Here is a 17926-nt window from a genome sequence, read left to right on the forward strand (position 1 = left end):
ATTACATACCGCAGGCAGAAATCTGCATTAAGATGCTTGAGGAGGCACTGGTCATATTTGAGGAAGAGCAGAACAGCAGTGGCATAAGTCAGAAAGGCGCTGGATTTAGAAACAGGAGTAGGTCAGAGTTACACATGGACTGCCAAAGGCATTTAAATGAAATACAGGCAAGTAAACACTTCAAACGCATACTAGTTCCCTCATTCCACAAAGCTGCTGCAGAAACATTAATGGCACAAAAAAAGTATTTTATATGATACTAACAAAAGCCAAAAAAACGACTTCTACACAGACCAAGATAGCCTTGCATGCAGGCAGTGCCACAGGTCCACAGATAACGTCTGTAGCGTCCTTGTACGCTAACTACTTGGGAGTGTGCACTAAAAAAGCCTACAGTCAAGGTTACTGCAATGCTCAAGGCAAAGCAAGTAATATTGCCATAGCTGAAAGAGAACACACAGAAACCCGCAGCAAGGAGACTAGAGAATTAGATCACCCAACTGATTCAAGCTGCAACCTGCTCATAAATGCGATGGAGTCTTTCACCCAGCCACTTACTCTTATCTAACTGTTTCATAGGTGAAAGTAAATATCTGAGCTGGTAAGATGTAATTTGTCTGGTAGGAAAAAAAAAAAGCGACTGCTTTTATAAACTTGATTTGGAGTAAAAGCCTCTATCACTGAATAAACACCAGAGCCTTCAAGATAGCTGAACGAGAAGTGATTTTAACTATAGCTTTCTAGCCACAACACACAGGAGACTTGCCATTTTTTTTTTTTTAGGTTGGTTAGAATGACTCCTGTCCTTCAACAGGAAATATATACATAGCAAATAATAATAATAAAACAACCATCATGAGAATTAAAACTTTTATTAGTGTATTCACATATTAGGCAAATGCAACACGCATGAAGCTTATTTCTTAGGTTCACAAGTTCTACCAATACATTAGTCTACTGGTAAAACTAGCACAAACCGGTAACTGCTTTGCCAATTTTTAAGAGTTGTCTGGCCCACTTTTTCAAGGCTTGATTTTTGGTATTGCTTCTATGCCCTAGTCATTATGGCATAAAAATATCCATCACTATGATCAATTCAGTCAACTGATTAAAAGCTGTAACACTGGCCACATTTTTGTTCTCAAAGCTAAGTTATCACTAGCTGTACTTACAAAGTACAGTACTAGTGTAATGGATGAAAATGGGGAAAAAAAAAAACAGACAAAGGCAATCCTGCTACTGCCACAATAACAAAAGAATGACAGACAGCTAGATCACAAGATTGTTAGTAAGATGTATATTTTTTCAAGTCAGAATAACCCTTCTATACAGTTTCCCAACCCTTCCCCAACCCAGACTTATTTGTAGAATATATTTCAGAATATTTTTAATATGGTGCAGCTGTAGTGTCCAAGGGTTCACAATAACATGCACTGTCATGAAGAACCTAGAAGTCCTCCTTCGCTGGTCATACCTCAGCAACCACTATCCTAGAGGTTTTGCAGAAGCAACTACTTTTAATAACAAGGCCCATTATGACATAATGAATGCATATGATCTGGTAAGTAAGTAAGCTATACAAAGCCACTCAGATCATAAATTTAAGTTCTGTTACTGAAATATGTTAAGAAGCTGCATCTATTTAAAACCTATATGAAAGAGTCTAGTTTACCCTGGGAGAGGATTTTTCAAGGTGTTTGGCTTCAAAAGCTAAAAAATAAGATTCTTAGTGACATCTGCTTAATTAAAACATACAGATGTAAGGGGTTAGCCAATAACCTTGTATATTTAATCCAGTATCCAATGCTACTAAAAATTCTCATTCCATGAGAAAAACACTGATCTCAATGATTCAAGATACAAAAAAAGTCCCAAATGCATCAGTGCCAGCAATGTCAGTGCACCTATTGCTGGCAATAGGCGCATCAACTCCGATGGGTAGGGAAAAGTAGACTCCTAGTGTGATGGATACTTGGAATTTATAATATGAATTCATTTTAGGCCCCATTAAGCATATAAAGTGTCTTAAGATTTCACAGATGAATCTCAGACGTTTCTTTCCCTTCCAATGGAGGGATTTTCTTTTTCTTTAAGAAGGCAGCAAAAAGGTAAGCTTTTCTACAAGGAAAGTCTGCTTTTTATGCTTAGGACAACTCGAAAACCTGCTTATATAAAAAATATAAAAGAATAAAGGAGTAGAGTCTTGGAATTTTGAGAGATTTGCCCCAATCAAAAAAAACAAACATCTATTTATGGGAACTAAAATGTAGAACAGCACAATACTGTGATATTTGAGATCATGATACATTACCTGTACATATACTTAACTATTCATGTTATTGATAAACCATTCGGACACTCAATTATATACCCAATAAAAACACCATTAAGAGTCTTTAGAACTGTCCCTTCTTCTTTCTGAAGGAGGTGCTTCTATACACTAAATTTTCATCTAGTATCAGAGTATAGGAAACAGAATCCACAAGGTGCTTTAATTGATGAGACCTCAAGTGCTGTTTTCTTTTTTTTTTTTTTTTTTTAAAAACCTTTTTGGATAGTAAACAGTTCATGGGGACCACACACAAATACTACGACAGACGAGCTGCTATATTAAGTCTGTTGACTGGACTCAATATTTAGCCCACTGATAACGGAGGAAGGAGTTTTACGACATGCTGGAACAGCGTACTGAAGGGGAGCCCATCTGAGTCAATACTTTGTCCAACCATTGTAGAGGTCCGTTCAGATGAAGTTCAATCCAGCACGGAGTGCTTGTTACCGTTTGCCGCCTAGAAAACGAAGAGGAATAGAGAAGTCAGAAAGCGGCTTTGGTTACCACACAGAAAGATAAAAATCTGCAACCATTACATCACTGTACTAAGTTTTTCAGATAGACTTCGCAAAAACACCCCACATTTAAGATGTGTCAATAATTACAGGTATTTCTTCAATGTCCAGAATCTAGTTTTACTCTGCAGAGTAAAACTGTAACTGCAGCATTTGCTTCAAGTGCCACATCAGAAGTCCTACTTTCAAAAAGAGATTCAAAAACTGAGGCTGATCTGATGTTCATATCACAGTCAGCCCCACACAGCTAATATCTTAATCTTCAAAGAGTTTGCATGCATAACTGGGTTTGAATTTGGAAGACAGCTACTGAGAAATAAGGAAGAGAAACACTTTGCTCAGCACAGTCAGCAAGGCTGAATAGCACAATACTATCACAATCATAAGGTCTGGCTTTTTGGAGGAATTTAAGAGAAATGTATAAGGGAACTGTGCTAGATATTGTCAAAAACACCGCATTGTAATGCAGTATGTGGTTACATTGTGTTAAGTGATGTTATCTTAAAGGAACATCAAACTTCATCTCTGATTTCCTGTGATCTTATTTATACTTCTACATTTGTTTTTTTACTGCAACATCCTCATGCAAACAATTTAAGTAAAAATTGTGCGTTCCCCTTGTCTTCTGGAAAAATACAGGCAAGTCGATACAGAATAGAAGCCTTTAATTGAACAGCACATAGAAAGCCTCAGTAATGCTGAAGGACTGACAACCTTCATTAATTCTCCCATGCATCCTTGTTTTAGGGATCTGTTATTCAATCTTCCTTCCCACTACCATATTCAAGAAATCAGTACTGGACTTACTGTACCTGAGAAATCCTGTTATTTCACTGTACCGACTCCAGGCATGGGAGATTTCCTGAACTAGAAAGGCAAGACTACTGTTGCTAAGCCAGTTTTTTCCTAGTAACTCTAGCTATTCCAAAGTCAAAGGAGGAGGCATTAAGATTCAATGACAGCAGATTAGTCAGGCACAAATCCCGTCTGGATGTGATCCTGGGCAATATGCTCTAGGTGACCCCTGCTTGAGCAGGGAGGTTGGACTAGATGATCTCCAGAGGTCCCTTCCAACCTAAACGATTCTGTGATTCTGTGAAACACAACCCCTTCTCTCTTAGGGTTGACACTGCAACCCTCTGTTTTAAGTAAATCTGTTTATATAAACAAAGGAACTATAAAGGAAGAAAAATTAAGCCAGCGAGAGGACAGATTTCAAGAGCTGTCTGTGGTTTTACATTTTCTAGGACAAGAAAGTGGCCGGGGTCGGTGCTCTCTTAGCATTCCGAAAAGCATTGTTATCTTATTACTGAACGCCTATGCCAAAACAAAGTGATCCAATAAAAGAACAATCTAAACCACAGGAAATAATTCCATTTAGTCTCGAATCCTCTCCCAAAGAAGGAAGTGCATTATTCCCCTGCTGTCAACTCCCCTACAACGTGTTCCATAACATACTTCCCCAAAACTTTATAACTGGTTTTTCGTTCAACAGCCCTAGCTCGTCACTAAGTTGGCAAAAGAGAAACACTGGTAGCCCCTTAACAGTCTGCTCAAAGCTTAAACTCAGCTTTTTTACCCCTGAGTTTCCAGTACCCATATCACTTCATCTCTGCTATAGTTACCTCTACTTAACTTTCTTCAGATGATTCTAACACTAGATAGTTATAGTGTAAATATGATCTCTTAACTGCTGGTGTCTGAATTTCTAACCTAATCCTCAATTTAAGCCAGTACATAATCAAACAAAAAATTAAGTTATCATCCAGCTTTGCCCAAGTCTATTCTATGAGAAACATTTTTGACATAACAATGCAGCACAAAAGTCTTACAAGAATGAGTGATTTTACCTCACTTCACCACCTATTTCGACAATTGAAACTATATTCATTTAAATTCACGGTTGTGCTTGTAGTAGCAACCTCTTCTTGCTTTAATCACAACCGTAGCACAACCTATAAGTTTACTGCATCAATAATTTGTTAGCACCACGTTAAATAGAGGCAAGGAAACTAGTACGCTGCTAGGTCAGTAACCAATTTCTGTTCTCTTCCGGCAGTGTCTCCACTGGAGCTTTTTCAACCCTACGATCTCTAAGGGTTCACAGATTACTAACAACCAACGTTTTCCCTCCTTAGAAATAACCTCTACCAAAAGCCTCCCCATTGCTCTAACCCAGCACTAACACTCCACTCACTCCAAGTTGTCTCTGTATCATTTGACTGATTAAGCCTTTCTTCTGTTCCCATTTGAATGTTGTATTTAATTATGCCTAAGTGTATACATACTCCTTTTGAGCCAAATCCAACTGTTCTTTAAACTCGAGCCAGGTTTTTTTCTTCTGTACCTCTTGCTAACAAAGAGGTACCAATTTATTCCATTACTCAAATTTCTCATTTCATCTAATTAGGCTTCTACAAAACTGGCTTCACTTAGCTGGGAGTCCTCCCCCACATACTGATGCTCACATCTACGTGGATACCTTACAAGGCAGATAAAAAGAACCAAAAACTCAAGATCTAGAGTGTAACCAACATGGCATCATTCAACTTCAAAAATGAGAAATTTGGATAAAAAAGTCATTATGTATTGCAATAGGATTTGATGTCAGATTTTGGTTCTTTCAGTGAGCATTTTCTAGAGGTGTTTAAGGGATTCTTTTTTAAACTACAACTCTAAACTCTCCAAAATAATGAAAGCTTCTTTAAAATTGCTCAGTTAGTAGAAGACAGATGCTTTTCTTTCCAAATTCCCATATTACATTAAAAACAGGCACTGTCCTAGGCTGCAGTTTTTAGTTTTGCTAATACAGAATACAATTGGAATCCATGCAAAAGCAGAAAAAAAGACTATTTTTTCCACTCAGAAACTGTTTTTAAGCAGTTTTACCACATATACACAGTCATCTTACTCCTGCAAAGTTTTTTCCACTACAAGTTCCAAAGTATTTGCCATCCCTTAAATACATGTTCTCCAGCTGTTTTATTCTGCACAACGGCCTTAGAGTTGCTCCAATTTTTTCCCTTGGGTACCATCTACTAAACCTAACATCATATCCTAACCAACTCATTACACTCTATATAAAACAGCACAGAAACTAAAACGACAGCAGGTTTAACAAAGAGCAAATAACCATAGCACAAACATTGAAACTTCTAGATGTAAGTCAGTGGTTTCACCACAATAAGTAATCAGGCAGGACTGATCAGGGAAGAAAACTTTGATGACATTCCTTGCTCAGCAGCTAACTTCCATGCAATACTAAGATCAGGTTACTTGTCTTTATAACTCAGGAGCTCCATAGCTGAGGGGGAGAAAAAGAAAAATTTATGCATTCAATCTGCAGAGAGTAAATCTACAATAGTGACTAGAAGCCTGTATATATATCTATATATGGCTTTTGAGTCAGACAGAAACAGTGAACTGGTGAAACAAGAAAATGATCAACTCTTAAACTGAAAAGAGAAGATTCTTCTTACCTGTATTCAGCTCCCCAACCTTTAACAAAACTCATTCTTATAGTACACATTCTAGTAAGTTGATAGACTGCTTCAAAACCCTGATTCACAGATTGAGCCAAAAGAGCAGCAAATTCCTGGTTATTAAAGATTTTTAGATTGCATCCTACAAAGGAAAAAAAAGTTAAAAAAAAGTTAAAAAGGTACAGCTAACATATACTTGCGTTTGCTACACAGAGGCCTGAATCTGTGAAGAAACCTCTCGTAGGTGTCAAAAAGAAAGCAAATCAATACGTTCACTGGATTTTTTGGTAAAAGACCTTTGAAGGCTACTAACCTGGTGGAATTTTGCACACGGTTGCAGGATGCCAGCCATATCTTTGATTACAGTTGGGGCTCTGAACAAAAATTGCACTATCGCTTAGGCACTCAGCAAAAACTTCTCCACCAATGTAGTAGAGACGTACTCCCCTTCCTATAACAAAATCCAAAGGAACTCCAGTTATGGTATGACCCAAGTAGATTAACAGACAAGGACGGTTTTTCTTTCCCCCTCAGAGAAGGTCAAGGCTTTTTTTTTTTTTTTTTTTTAAATACAATAGCAACAGAAATCTGTTATCTAGATGACCATACTGTTGGACTGACAGCTGTAGTGAGAGCAAAACACGATTAACTTGCATTTTTCTCTCACAAACGTACACTACTTTGAAGGAAAAGCAGAGAAAAATATTTGGTCAAGAGGGAGCTAGAATTTTCTAGCCATGTAAGGGCTTGTAACCAAGTCCAAGTTAGGAAGCAGTGTTCATTCCCAAAGAACTTTTTCACTTGAAGAAATATTTGGAATTGGAATAAAAAGCGGATTAAATGCAAACAGTATTAAAACTTATGCCAGTATTAAGTGTTGTACTTGAAGCAGCACACGCCATTAAGATAATGGGAAAAAAGCAAAACACAAGTATTCCCCCTCTACAGACTCCTCTTACATGCACCCACACTACCTAAGCAACCCACCGCATACCTCTTTTCCCTACTTTGACAAAAAAACACAACAGGATTTCATTCAGCCCTATTAGCAAAAAAAAAAAAAAAGAAAAAAGAAAAAAAAGCCACCCTACTGTTCAGTTCTAAATTGTGCTCTTGTTCTGACTGGAAAAAAATCTAGATGAGTTATTCTGGCACAAAAAAAGAGAAACAATATAGGACTGATCTCCAAAAGAAAATCACTTATAATTAACAGCTCCTTGAAAGGCTGCAGTTTAAGAAGCCCTCTCCCCCTTTTCTTTTGAAAACCGTTTTTATAAACAAAATGGGATTTTCTCTTTTTAAAAAAAAAAGAGAACTCCTTACATGTTTGCTTTTCCTCATCATTGACCATTTTGATCAGTCAGCACAGGCATATCCTGGGGTTTCTCCACATCTAAACTTTATTACATAAGTGTTTGGATTTGGGGTGGGAGGAATCAGAAGCTTCTACTAAAGAGGTTTCAGTAAAAAAAACAAACAAACAAAAACACTAATGAACATTGCTAAATGAAAAAAAAGAGTCCAACAAAAATTAAAATATAGTTTAATGAAGAACTTAAAAGCAAGATGCTACACTGTGGTAAATGATGTTCTTTATTAACTGTTTCAAAGAAAATCTTTATCATGTTAAAACAGTGCATTATCCCAATGGCAGCTTTTCACATTCCAGAAAAGTCAAGTAGTACTATATATGTCCAATTTGCATTTTAAAAATTAGAATAAGCTGAGCAACCTTTTAATATTTTCTAATTACAGCTTAAATGTCAACTATAAGCAACTCTGAATTTAAATACTACCCAGGGCAGTGCGGTCCAGCTAGAAGCCCGCAGGCCACAACCTGCCTACAAGATGCTCCTGTTCAACACATCATCTTTTTCCAGAAGACAGAACAGCTACGCGAGCAACAAGAATACCCATATGGCCGAGTACTTCCTCCTGTGCCTCCTGACAGCTATGACACTACTGCTGCCACCAGTGTAGTGACTACTGAATGAGGAAAGGTAGCTCCTTTCACCTTCAGCCATCACTACAACTCTTCTCTATTGCAGCTGGCTGCTGTACCAGACAGAAGCTGCTACATTTCTCTCTGGATTGGGCAGCAGGGACTTCTTTATCTTTCCACTTCCGTCCTTAGCAGGAGTAAATCACGCTCTCTCTGGCAAGCCTCAAGGGAGAAGTTCAACAGCTGGCTGCCCAAGGGTGAAACGAGCCCAAAGCACAGCTCAGCCCATCCTGCCTGGATCACTTCAGACAACCTAATGGCTAAAATGAAATTAAACAGTTAAAAGATCAGGAATTTTTACCTATGTGTCGCCTTGTCATTTCCACTGTAGCATTTCTGTTTACGTTGGAAAGCAGACCTAGACAAAATCGTTCTGAATTTGAAGGATCTGTAAAGCCATCTACAGTCAGTGAAGGTTGCGATGCATGGAAGGTTTCTCCCACTCTTTGATTCAATTCATAATATGCTATTGAACACCAGAATGCAGGCTCCGAGTAAGTAACTGGTTGCAAGTCTAAAAAAATTAAAAAAAATAAAATAACTGAGAATTTGAGGCTGAAAAGAAACCTATCTGCCCTATTTGTCTCCTCCAGAAAAGACAGCTGTAGTCTTCTCAAACTACCCAAATTAAATTTTGCTTGCTCTCATATTTATCCACCCCAGTTAACAGAATGGAATTCCATGTTCCCCACAAGGAGGGGAGGGAAGGGGGAGAAGGGGTGACCTAATCTCACAGCAGCTCATGTACTTCAGGACTTGTATTTTTGCTCAGCAGAGTAGTTAAGCAAAACTTGCAGTGAATGCCAGATATTGAGACACTTCTGTTGCCTTTCTGTAACTCGCAAGAATTTTGGCAATATTAAAGTGAAATTATCAAACACTGAACCACACAAAGGAAAAAATGATTAATATGAAAATTATGTTCCCTTGTTTTACACTATTTCCACTTCTCTCTCTTTCAAGGCATCTCTAAATTCCCTTTATTCTCCCTTCTAAACCTCAGTAACTTCCCTGTGTATCTTCAGCTTTTGCTGCGTTACTTTCTTACCTCTCCTAATTACTCGCTCAATGTTCTGAACAGCATGTTCCTGTCCTATCAGCTCCCCGTTCTTTAAACAAATACCAGCGAATCTGATCTTCCCTAGGCATTTATACAGACACAGCAATGGCACCTGATCAAAGCACGTGAGTAACTAACATGGGAGCAACTATTGTCTTGAGGTCCCAGGTGAAACAGGGCATTAGAAGAGCAGCAGAACAGATGTAAAGAGGGAGACAGTCAGTCTGGGGAGCATTAGCGTGCTGGGGAGATTTGATTGCCTCTGAAATTTGGCATCTACCCATAAGACTAGTTACAGGCTATTATCCTTTAAATGATTTACAGAATCACAGAATGGCCAAGGCTGGAAGGGACCTCTGGAGATCATCTAGTCCAACCCCGCCCCGCTCAAGCAGGGTCACCTACAGCACATTGCACAGGATCTCTTCCAGACAGGTTTTTTAATATCTCCAGCGAAGGAGACTCCACTACCTCTCTGGGCAACCTGTGCCAGTGCTCCGTCACCCTCACAGGAAAGAATTTTTTCCTCATGTTCAGATGGAACTGCCTGTGGTTCAGCTTGTGCTCATTGCCTCTTGTCCTGTCACTGGGCACCTCGGAGAAGAGACTGGCCCCATCCTCTTGGCATCCTCCCTTTAGATATTTGCCGACATTGATGAGATCCCCTCTCAGTCTTCTCTCTAGGCTAAACAGGCCCAGCTCTCTCAGCCTTTCTTCATAGGAGAGATGCTCCAGTCCCCTCATCATCTTTGCAGCCCTTGTTATAAATGCAGCCCACACAACTGTACAACCCTTTCTCTTCGCTAGAAGCTCAACAGTAACAGAAGTAGACCATCGCTAATTAATAACACAGTCCTATTATGTTTATTGTAAGGAAGTGAACCCAGAAGTCTCCTTCTGCTACAGCTCTTTTCTGAGAGTACATTTTTTATTTTTAATGTAATTAGGGATATAAAGAGGCGTGATCACACACAGAGAAACAATTAAAAGTACTTCCAACTTACCCAGGCTATGATTAACTGGGGAGAGAGTACTAGGAGACAGCTCTGCTGGAGATCCTGTTGGAGCAACACAGATTGTTTAAGAGTAAATAATTCCCCGTATTTCAGATGGGAAGGTATGACCACTATCTAGGTACTAGTTTTTATATTAAAATTCCTTGGAAATAAGAAACCTCAGAAATCCTACAATCAGTTTTCCAGCATGTCACATCCTTATTCTCAATTAAGATTACATTTAATTTTTCAGACGCTTGGGAACCTACCCCTCCTTGTAAAGATTCTATTAACCTCTTAGTGTTGTATATGGCTGAGACGCCATTTCGTGCACACTCTCTGAATATATCTTATGCATAATATTTAGAATCCAGTGAGAAATTGGTGACTTCTTCCTAGATTCAGTGAGAAAGAGCTAAGAAAAAGTGGACAAGATGATCAAAATATTACCTCTCTATTCTCAAAGAAGATTTATCTCTAGAAAAGAACAAGCTGGACTTCCTCCTTTGAGGAAACTACTCCTTCCTGGAAAGGGGAAGGAAAAGCTCAGAAAAACATGAACTCTCCAATGCAATATGAGCACTAGTAGGCAAAATTCAGGTGCAAAGAGGGGTTGCACAGAAACATTTCTGCAGTTACTGCTGAACTCAAGGCTTTTAATTAAGGTACCTACTGCCACAAAGTGGGAAAATATTGCAGTTCTTACATAAGCTAGTGCAGTTGATTCCAATTAACTGAAAAAGGTTGCTAACATTAGCTAACCAAAAACTCTCTCAAGTCTGCCAGCAGACAGCAGGAGGTTCTTATCCAACACATTAACTATTCTTTGTCCAAGTCTGAAGTCAAACAGATTATCTAAGTAATTCTTCACACAAAGACACTGCTATTCTTTTAGTAGACCCTACCATACAAGAACTCATTTGAAATACAGCAGAAACGATAAGGCGTCAAGATAGGTTCTCAAAAAGCAGCTTTTCTGCAACCTTTTTAGGCCAAGAGACATCTAGCCTCCAATGAACCTAACACCTTCCTGCTTGTCCTCAGCAGGGAAAGTCAGGGATAGGTTGAAAACAGTCAGCTTTCAAAATCTATTTTAAGGCTTTCCAGTAAAGACTTATTTAGACTTGTATGCTTTTTGTTATGAACCAAATGAAGTGGACTTAATATGGCACAACGTTTTAAAAATATTTGCCTAGCAAAAATTATTTTGTCCACAAGAGACTGATATTTTAAAGACAAAAGACCAGCTTATACAGAGGGCTACCACCATCATCACTTGAGCTGAATTCATGCCATTGTGTAGATGGATCCCAGCTAGTAATTCCTGTTCTTTAAAGTGGTAAAAAAAAGAAATTTTACCTGTATCCATGCTTTGGTTCAACTGCTGGTCACTTGTCTCTCCATCTTCACTGATGTATCCTGGAGGTGGTGTTTCTGTCAAAAAAGTATCCATCTATTGGTTCAACGACTAGAGAAATTGATAAGATTTACTATTTTGGGTTTTTGTCCTCAAACTGCCATGAGCCTCATATGTTACCTGAGCACTGAATTAGAAATTCACTTTTTAGGCCCTTTTTCCTTGCAGTAGGGCTTCAGACCCATTGAACACCTTATCGTCTCGCTCTTGTATGCCTGTCAATTGCTTACCAGGCAAAGTGATATAATTAACGGACAATCCTTGTTTATTCCACACAGTACAAGATACTTTCACTACAATGAATAACAATTTTGCAATTGTGATCAACAGCTTTCACATTTACTAGAGTTACAAACAAGAAAACCATCTGGTGACTTCTAGAGAAAAATATGAGCTGCCTTATATAGTATAACCGTGGGATCAGATGCCCTCCCACAGTTTAGAAGCTGCTAGATTTAATGAAGGCTAGCTTTCAATTCAGTCCCCAAACCTATTTTTCTTTAATACCTGTCAGTTGATTCACTCACTAACTACAGCTATATTATCTAACCAGTTCTCCCTGCAAAAGCTCTATTGTTATTACTCTAGCTTCCAAGCTCTATAAAAAAGTGATCACCTTTTCTTTTAACTAAGCCTTTAAAGAAAGTGTTTCCACAGACTAGACTAAACTCTGTAACAAGTCTGAAGCATTCTGATACTAGAGACTGTGTCTAATTTCAGAGAAATATCTAAAAATATCAGAGAGCACTGTTGTTCCTTTTCTCCATTCAAAAATTTACATTGCAATCCAGATAATGAGTTAACCAACTGCTGTTCAGGAAGTAATTGTCTTTGAACTGGACTAATGTGTCTTTTCCTATAAATTGAAGACAAAACCTCAATTTATTTAGTGAAAGCGTTTGAAGCCAACTAATCTCTACTACTGTCACAGAACTGTCTTTGAGACATCTGAGAGATTAAGCATATTTAATTGCAGTATTACTAAAAAGCAGAAATTTAAAGTTAGTCTTTTACTTAAGAATTAAAATCAAATTATATCAAATATGTCAGAGATGCACAGCAACAGAAGATCAGAATGAGGAGGAAACTCAATTGACTAAATAAAAATGAACTGAAGAATTACCTCTTTTGTGCATTCGGTAAAACTAGTATGCTAAATATTAGAAGTTTGTGACAAAGAAAACTCAAATGAGCATTTAAAAGGAAGATTAAGGGAAACCTTTATTAGCAAGAAATAAGATGATAAAAATCATACTGTTTTGAACATTTTTATACAAATCATTGTGATAAAGTAGACTCCACCCATCTCTGAATCACTCATTATAGTTAAGCCCACGGCCATTGTAAAGGTCAATAACCACTTCCAATCTAACCCACACCTCCCGTTTCCAGTTGCTAAACTAGGCTCTTTGGCACAGATAATTTCCATACCCAGTTTCTCTGAACAGAGATTTCCCCCACCTAGTATTATTAATACAGTTTTCACGTCAGAAGTTGAGCACCAACACAGCTGGAAATAAATGCTCAACTGTAGCATTAAAAATCCATAGCAGAGTGAATGCTGCCAAAAGTTTGGACAGTGCCGTTCAGCACATCCACAACTCATAAGGGAACATACAGCCCCGAAAGGCCATCCTGTGCTTCCATGGTCACTATCTGCCTGGCAAGCACACATGACCTATACCACGGGTGAACCCATTCTCTTTGTAGACTGAGTATTGAGACAGTATTGCAGGGCAGTACTACCATGGTTGTTACTCCAGTCTGCAGCTCAAGAAAAAGGTTCTCTGTAGCGGACTGAAGACATACAAGGCTTATCAGAACCTGGCAAAGCATTCAAGATTAGTTAGCCATGTCAAATAAAGAAAGATCCCCACAGTGTGAATTGAAAAGAAAGGGGTTAATGGCAAAGAGAGGAAAGAACTCTACAGAAATTCAAGCTGTGGTTAGCTGCATAAGCATCTGAAGATCACGTGAATACTCACAATCGCCTTCAACAGACTACTTGCAAATTACTACCTATAGTTGCTTTAGCTCATTTACATAGCACACTGAATTTTCAAATGCTTGCCTTCCAGTAAGTTGTCTGCAAATACTATCAAAAGCCCTCGAGTGGGAAAAAAAGCATACATAAGTTAGAAAAGCAACACCAACTTCCAAGACTTTAAATTGCTCTCAAAAGATCTGCTCTCCCTAGTCGACAACAAATGTGCCACTAACCAAATAAATCAAAAATGAAATCACTGAGATTTCAGGTGCCATTCCATTGTGCAATATATTTAAGCAAATGCAAACAATATTCTGTTTAAGACATGTAGATATGTTTTGCATATTATACAAGGTATTATTCAAGGTAATCATCTTATTTTTCTAGAGTCAGGATCTGCATTTTCAGCTTATTCATCAGTCCTTGGATGCTGTAAGGTAGTTTCATTAAACATTAGTGAGAATTTCAGCTTTGTGTGGTTTTACAATCTAAGCAACTTCCTGAAGAGACAGGAAACAGGAAGTTAGAGCAGGAAATAACCGTTGCTCTTTTTACATCACAATATGGACACAAGCATGTGTGTGCATAGTAGCAGCTTAGTCTTGATATTTGTTTGGGGCAGGGAAGAAGCAAACAGGTGGAGGAAGAAATATTTCACAGAACAACATAACAAAATTGAACTTTCATATTAAAAAAGGACAAGAGTGTGTGGACACAACAGTAACGAATATGCAAAACACACTTTGATCAGTTGCAACCTACAACTCAAAAAACCCCTTCAAGTTGCGAGAGCAATGACTTAAAAAAGTTTTCTCCATATCTATAAATGTGCTAAGAAATTGAGCAGCAGTTTACTTCTCAATCTCCATATACAGCATCTGGCAACCCCTATATGTTTGCAAAACAGGCTTAAAGCACGAGGCAAAGGTCTACTTTGTACTCACTAGCATTGTGAATCATAAGCAAGCTTCTTGTACTAACGCAACAGCACATGCGCTTTCACCCAGGATTGTGTTTTGCAAATAACTATGATCAAATATTTCCCCAGGAATTAATATATCCATAAACAAAATCAACAAGATAAGAAAACACTTGTTGGTGCATCTTCCAAGCCATTCAATCACTCAGGAGGATGAAATTACCATCTTTGTTCCAACGGTACAATGCTAAACATGCTGTTTCAGTGAGAGTTAAGAAGATACCTGGTATGTAATTGCTCTGTGGTTCAATTCCAGCTGGAAAGTTAGTGTTTTCAGGAATGGAATGGGTATAGTCATCGAGAGGTGGAAGTTCTGTAAGGATCTCGGTGTGCCGTGGCACTAGTACAGGAGGCAAGACTGGGAATGAAAATTTTAAAGCATTAGTAAGACTCAGGAAATACACACTTTGCTTCTGTGAGCTAAAAGGAAAAAAAACTAAATTGTCTAAAAATGTCTTTAGATTCCTTGAAGACTTCTAAATGTCAGGGGACTGTTGTTTGCTACAGAGCTGCTAGCTACCCCAAACAGATTTGTGAGGTCCCTGTTGAGTAAGATTACCCCATATTAGCTAAGGTAAGTCATTTCCATTCTTGTTTTCATGTTGGACTACACTTAGCCAACTGGAAATTGCCAGTATTACTGAAAGTGTTTATCAAAGGTGTTCAACACATTTGTAAAATACGGATTTTTCAGTAGCTTTACTGTATTTAGCTTTACTAAACTTTCAGTGGATGGTGTTCTCAAAACCTGTATTTTCAATCATCTTGCAGTTTTGGCAAGAGAAATCATCCTCCTTTTCTATTTTTCATTTAAAACGTTACGTTGAATAAGTACACACACATGCTGCTACAGAACGGCCGAAGCAGTCTTCCTACCTGGCGTCTCCACTCTCTGGTAGTGGTAAGGGTTTACACATACTTCATCCTTTTTAAGATTAAAAGCATATTCACAGTTTTCAATTGCTTTAAGTTCATGGTGACTGTGAAGATCTGGCCAGCGCCACAAGCGACAGTAAATAACATGTGGTAATCCTTTACGATGAGATACCTGTAGACGGCCATCGAGAGATCTATATGGGAAAGATGTTGAGAAGTATTTATAGGCTGCATGCTGTCTCTTAATCACCTAAGCAACAGTGTACACACATGGGATGGGTAGTTTGTTTATTTTCAGAATTCAGTGGATTGGCACTGTTAATGACATTTATAAACATGCTTGGTAAAAGGCTTCAAACGTACGGAAAATGGCATTAAGAAGTGCTTTAACTTATTTTTGAGCTGCACAAATTACTGCCAGTGAGCGTGGGATTCCCTGAAAAGCCACTTTACCTCCAAGTATTTAAGATGATGGCTTCTTACATATTTTTTTAAATGCAGAAGACAGTTGTTAGAAAAAACAACACACATACACTCAATACTCCCTTGAGTTTCTAAACCTCACAGCTTTGCTGTGGCATGGATGCTTTATGGCTTTAAGCATAAAAATTCCCACAGGACTGCAAATAAGCTTATAAGCAGTCAGCTGCCCAAGTGAGCCACATGGCAGGATAACTGTAACACAAAAAGCATGAATACACATCCTGTAAGGGCTGTACAGTTTATCTTCTTGACTTCATCTGCCTTGCTACCAGCTGAAAGTGTTTTGCTAGTTTTAAGACACACTGCATAGGCTTACACAAATGCAGATGCTTATGAGTGTTATGGGATGGGAGACAAACCTCAATACACAAATTAAGTAATGTGACATGAAAAAAATAAAGACCCCGTTTAGAATTTGCCCACCATTAACTACTGAAGAATTTACAAACAATACTTTAGTAGCTCGTATCTGATCCAATTAGCAAGATTTAATTGAAAGCTTGTGGCATACAAAGCAGTTTAAACACTTTGTAAGATTAGGTCTAAAGAATTAAGCATCTCAACTTTGTTGATATAAGTACCAAATCACATCAGAGCTTGCATGTAACAAGTCTTCCCATTCTTTCAACGGCACTGGCGTGAAAAAGGAGTACTCCAGAATTAGAATTTCATTGGTCAAAACATCAGCTGAGAACACTTAGATTTCTATACTGGCAAGCAATTATTTTAAAATGCTGTACCGTGAGAGGCCTAGGAAGCATTTTAGTCTATTTTACAGCTAAAGCATCCCACTAAAGACCCTCCACAGCCAATCCCTCCTCCCACAAGACTTCTATGATGCGAGAGAGGGCAGAATATTCACCTGGTTTGTTCAGAGAAGCTGTAAAGGCCTGTTGTATCCCACTGATCTATCGTGTTTGGTGTACTCAGTCCCCAAATTTCAGAGCAAGTGCTGTGCATAAATTGAAAACAAAAACAAAAAATTGATATGAATATGGAACATGGTTATTCAAAACACCATGATGTCAAACATGGAAAAATGTACAGAATACGTCCTTTCACATAGAAGATAAAGCAATATTAGGCTTGCATTTAAACTGACATCTAATGCTATATTTTCTATATGAAGGAGGCTATTAAAATGGAACACGTGATTCAAGGTAAATGATAATGTTTTTAAAAGGTGAACAAGTCCCCTGGTTTTAAGTAGTCGGATACAGTCGTAACGGTCCTTAAAACAGGCAAAACTTCCTCAGCCTAGCTCTTAACAACATTCCGTTTTAAAGGGTAATTTCTGGTTTTTTTTTTTTGTTTTTGTTTTTAAACATAAACTGATCTAAGATTCCAAACACACACTTTGGGTAGCTGAAACTGAACCGTTGCAGCCTAACTTTCAGGTACCACCACTTCAGTATCAATCTCCTTCTCCATGCACATACTAACTTACTGCTTTTCCCTAAACAAGAAAGTTTGGATTCTGAAGAAGAGCAGGTTGTAGCTGATAATTCTGTTTTCTGTACTCTCCTCGACGAAAGAGCTAAACACTACTTTCCACAAAATGCAATGTTTAAAATACAATGCTGTGAAACTGTATTAAGATTTAATTATAGGATAACAAAACTTTAACTGGTAAAAGTCAAGCAGACCAGGAAAGCAGGAGGAAAAGAGAGAGAACCCTTTCTTTACGGAACTGCTTCAATGATATGATGAGAGCGGTAAAGAAAAAGCAGCCTCCAGTGACAGACACAAACTAAGAGCAGCAGCAGCAGATTTAAGCAAAGCAAGAAAATAGCATGGG

The 17926-nt window shown here is 38.2% G+C and overlaps 1 protein-coding gene across 3 annotated transcripts in view; it reads right to left on the minus strand.

Moving 5' to 3' along the window:
• Nucleotides 1-856: 856 nt before the first annotated feature.
• The window catches only part of LOC104138497 (mothers against decapentaplegic homolog 2), a 52212-nt gene continuing 35142 nt past the window's right edge, over nucleotides 857-17926 (minus strand). For 2 of the 3 annotated variants that reach the window (XM_068924708.1, XM_009666124.2), the window contains exons 3-11: nucleotides 16991-17080; nucleotides 15646-15839; nucleotides 14993-15127; nucleotides 11746-11820; nucleotides 10396-10449; nucleotides 8633-8845; nucleotides 6643-6780; nucleotides 6327-6471; nucleotides 857-2789 (exon numbers count right to left, since the gene is read on the minus strand). In XM_068924708.1, the coding sequence (XP_068780809.1) occupies nucleotides 2666-2789; nucleotides 6327-6471; nucleotides 6643-6780; nucleotides 8633-8845; nucleotides 10396-10449; nucleotides 11746-11820; nucleotides 14993-15127; nucleotides 15646-15839; nucleotides 16991-17080 (1168 nt within the window). In that variant the 3' untranslated portion in view covers nucleotides 857-2665. The remainder of the gene's footprint in view (nucleotides 2790-6326; nucleotides 6472-6642; nucleotides 6781-8632; nucleotides 8846-10395; nucleotides 10450-11745; nucleotides 11821-14992; nucleotides 15128-15645; nucleotides 15840-16990; nucleotides 17081-17926) is intronic. The other variant, XM_068924709.1, reaches the window with a different exon arrangement.

The sequence above is a fragment of the Struthio camelus genome, chromosome W (genome assembly GCF_040807025.1).
Source record: "Struthio camelus isolate bStrCam1 chromosome W, bStrCam1.hap1, whole genome shotgun sequence".
NCBI lineage: Eukaryota > Metazoa > Chordata > Aves > Struthioniformes > Struthionidae > Struthio > Struthio camelus.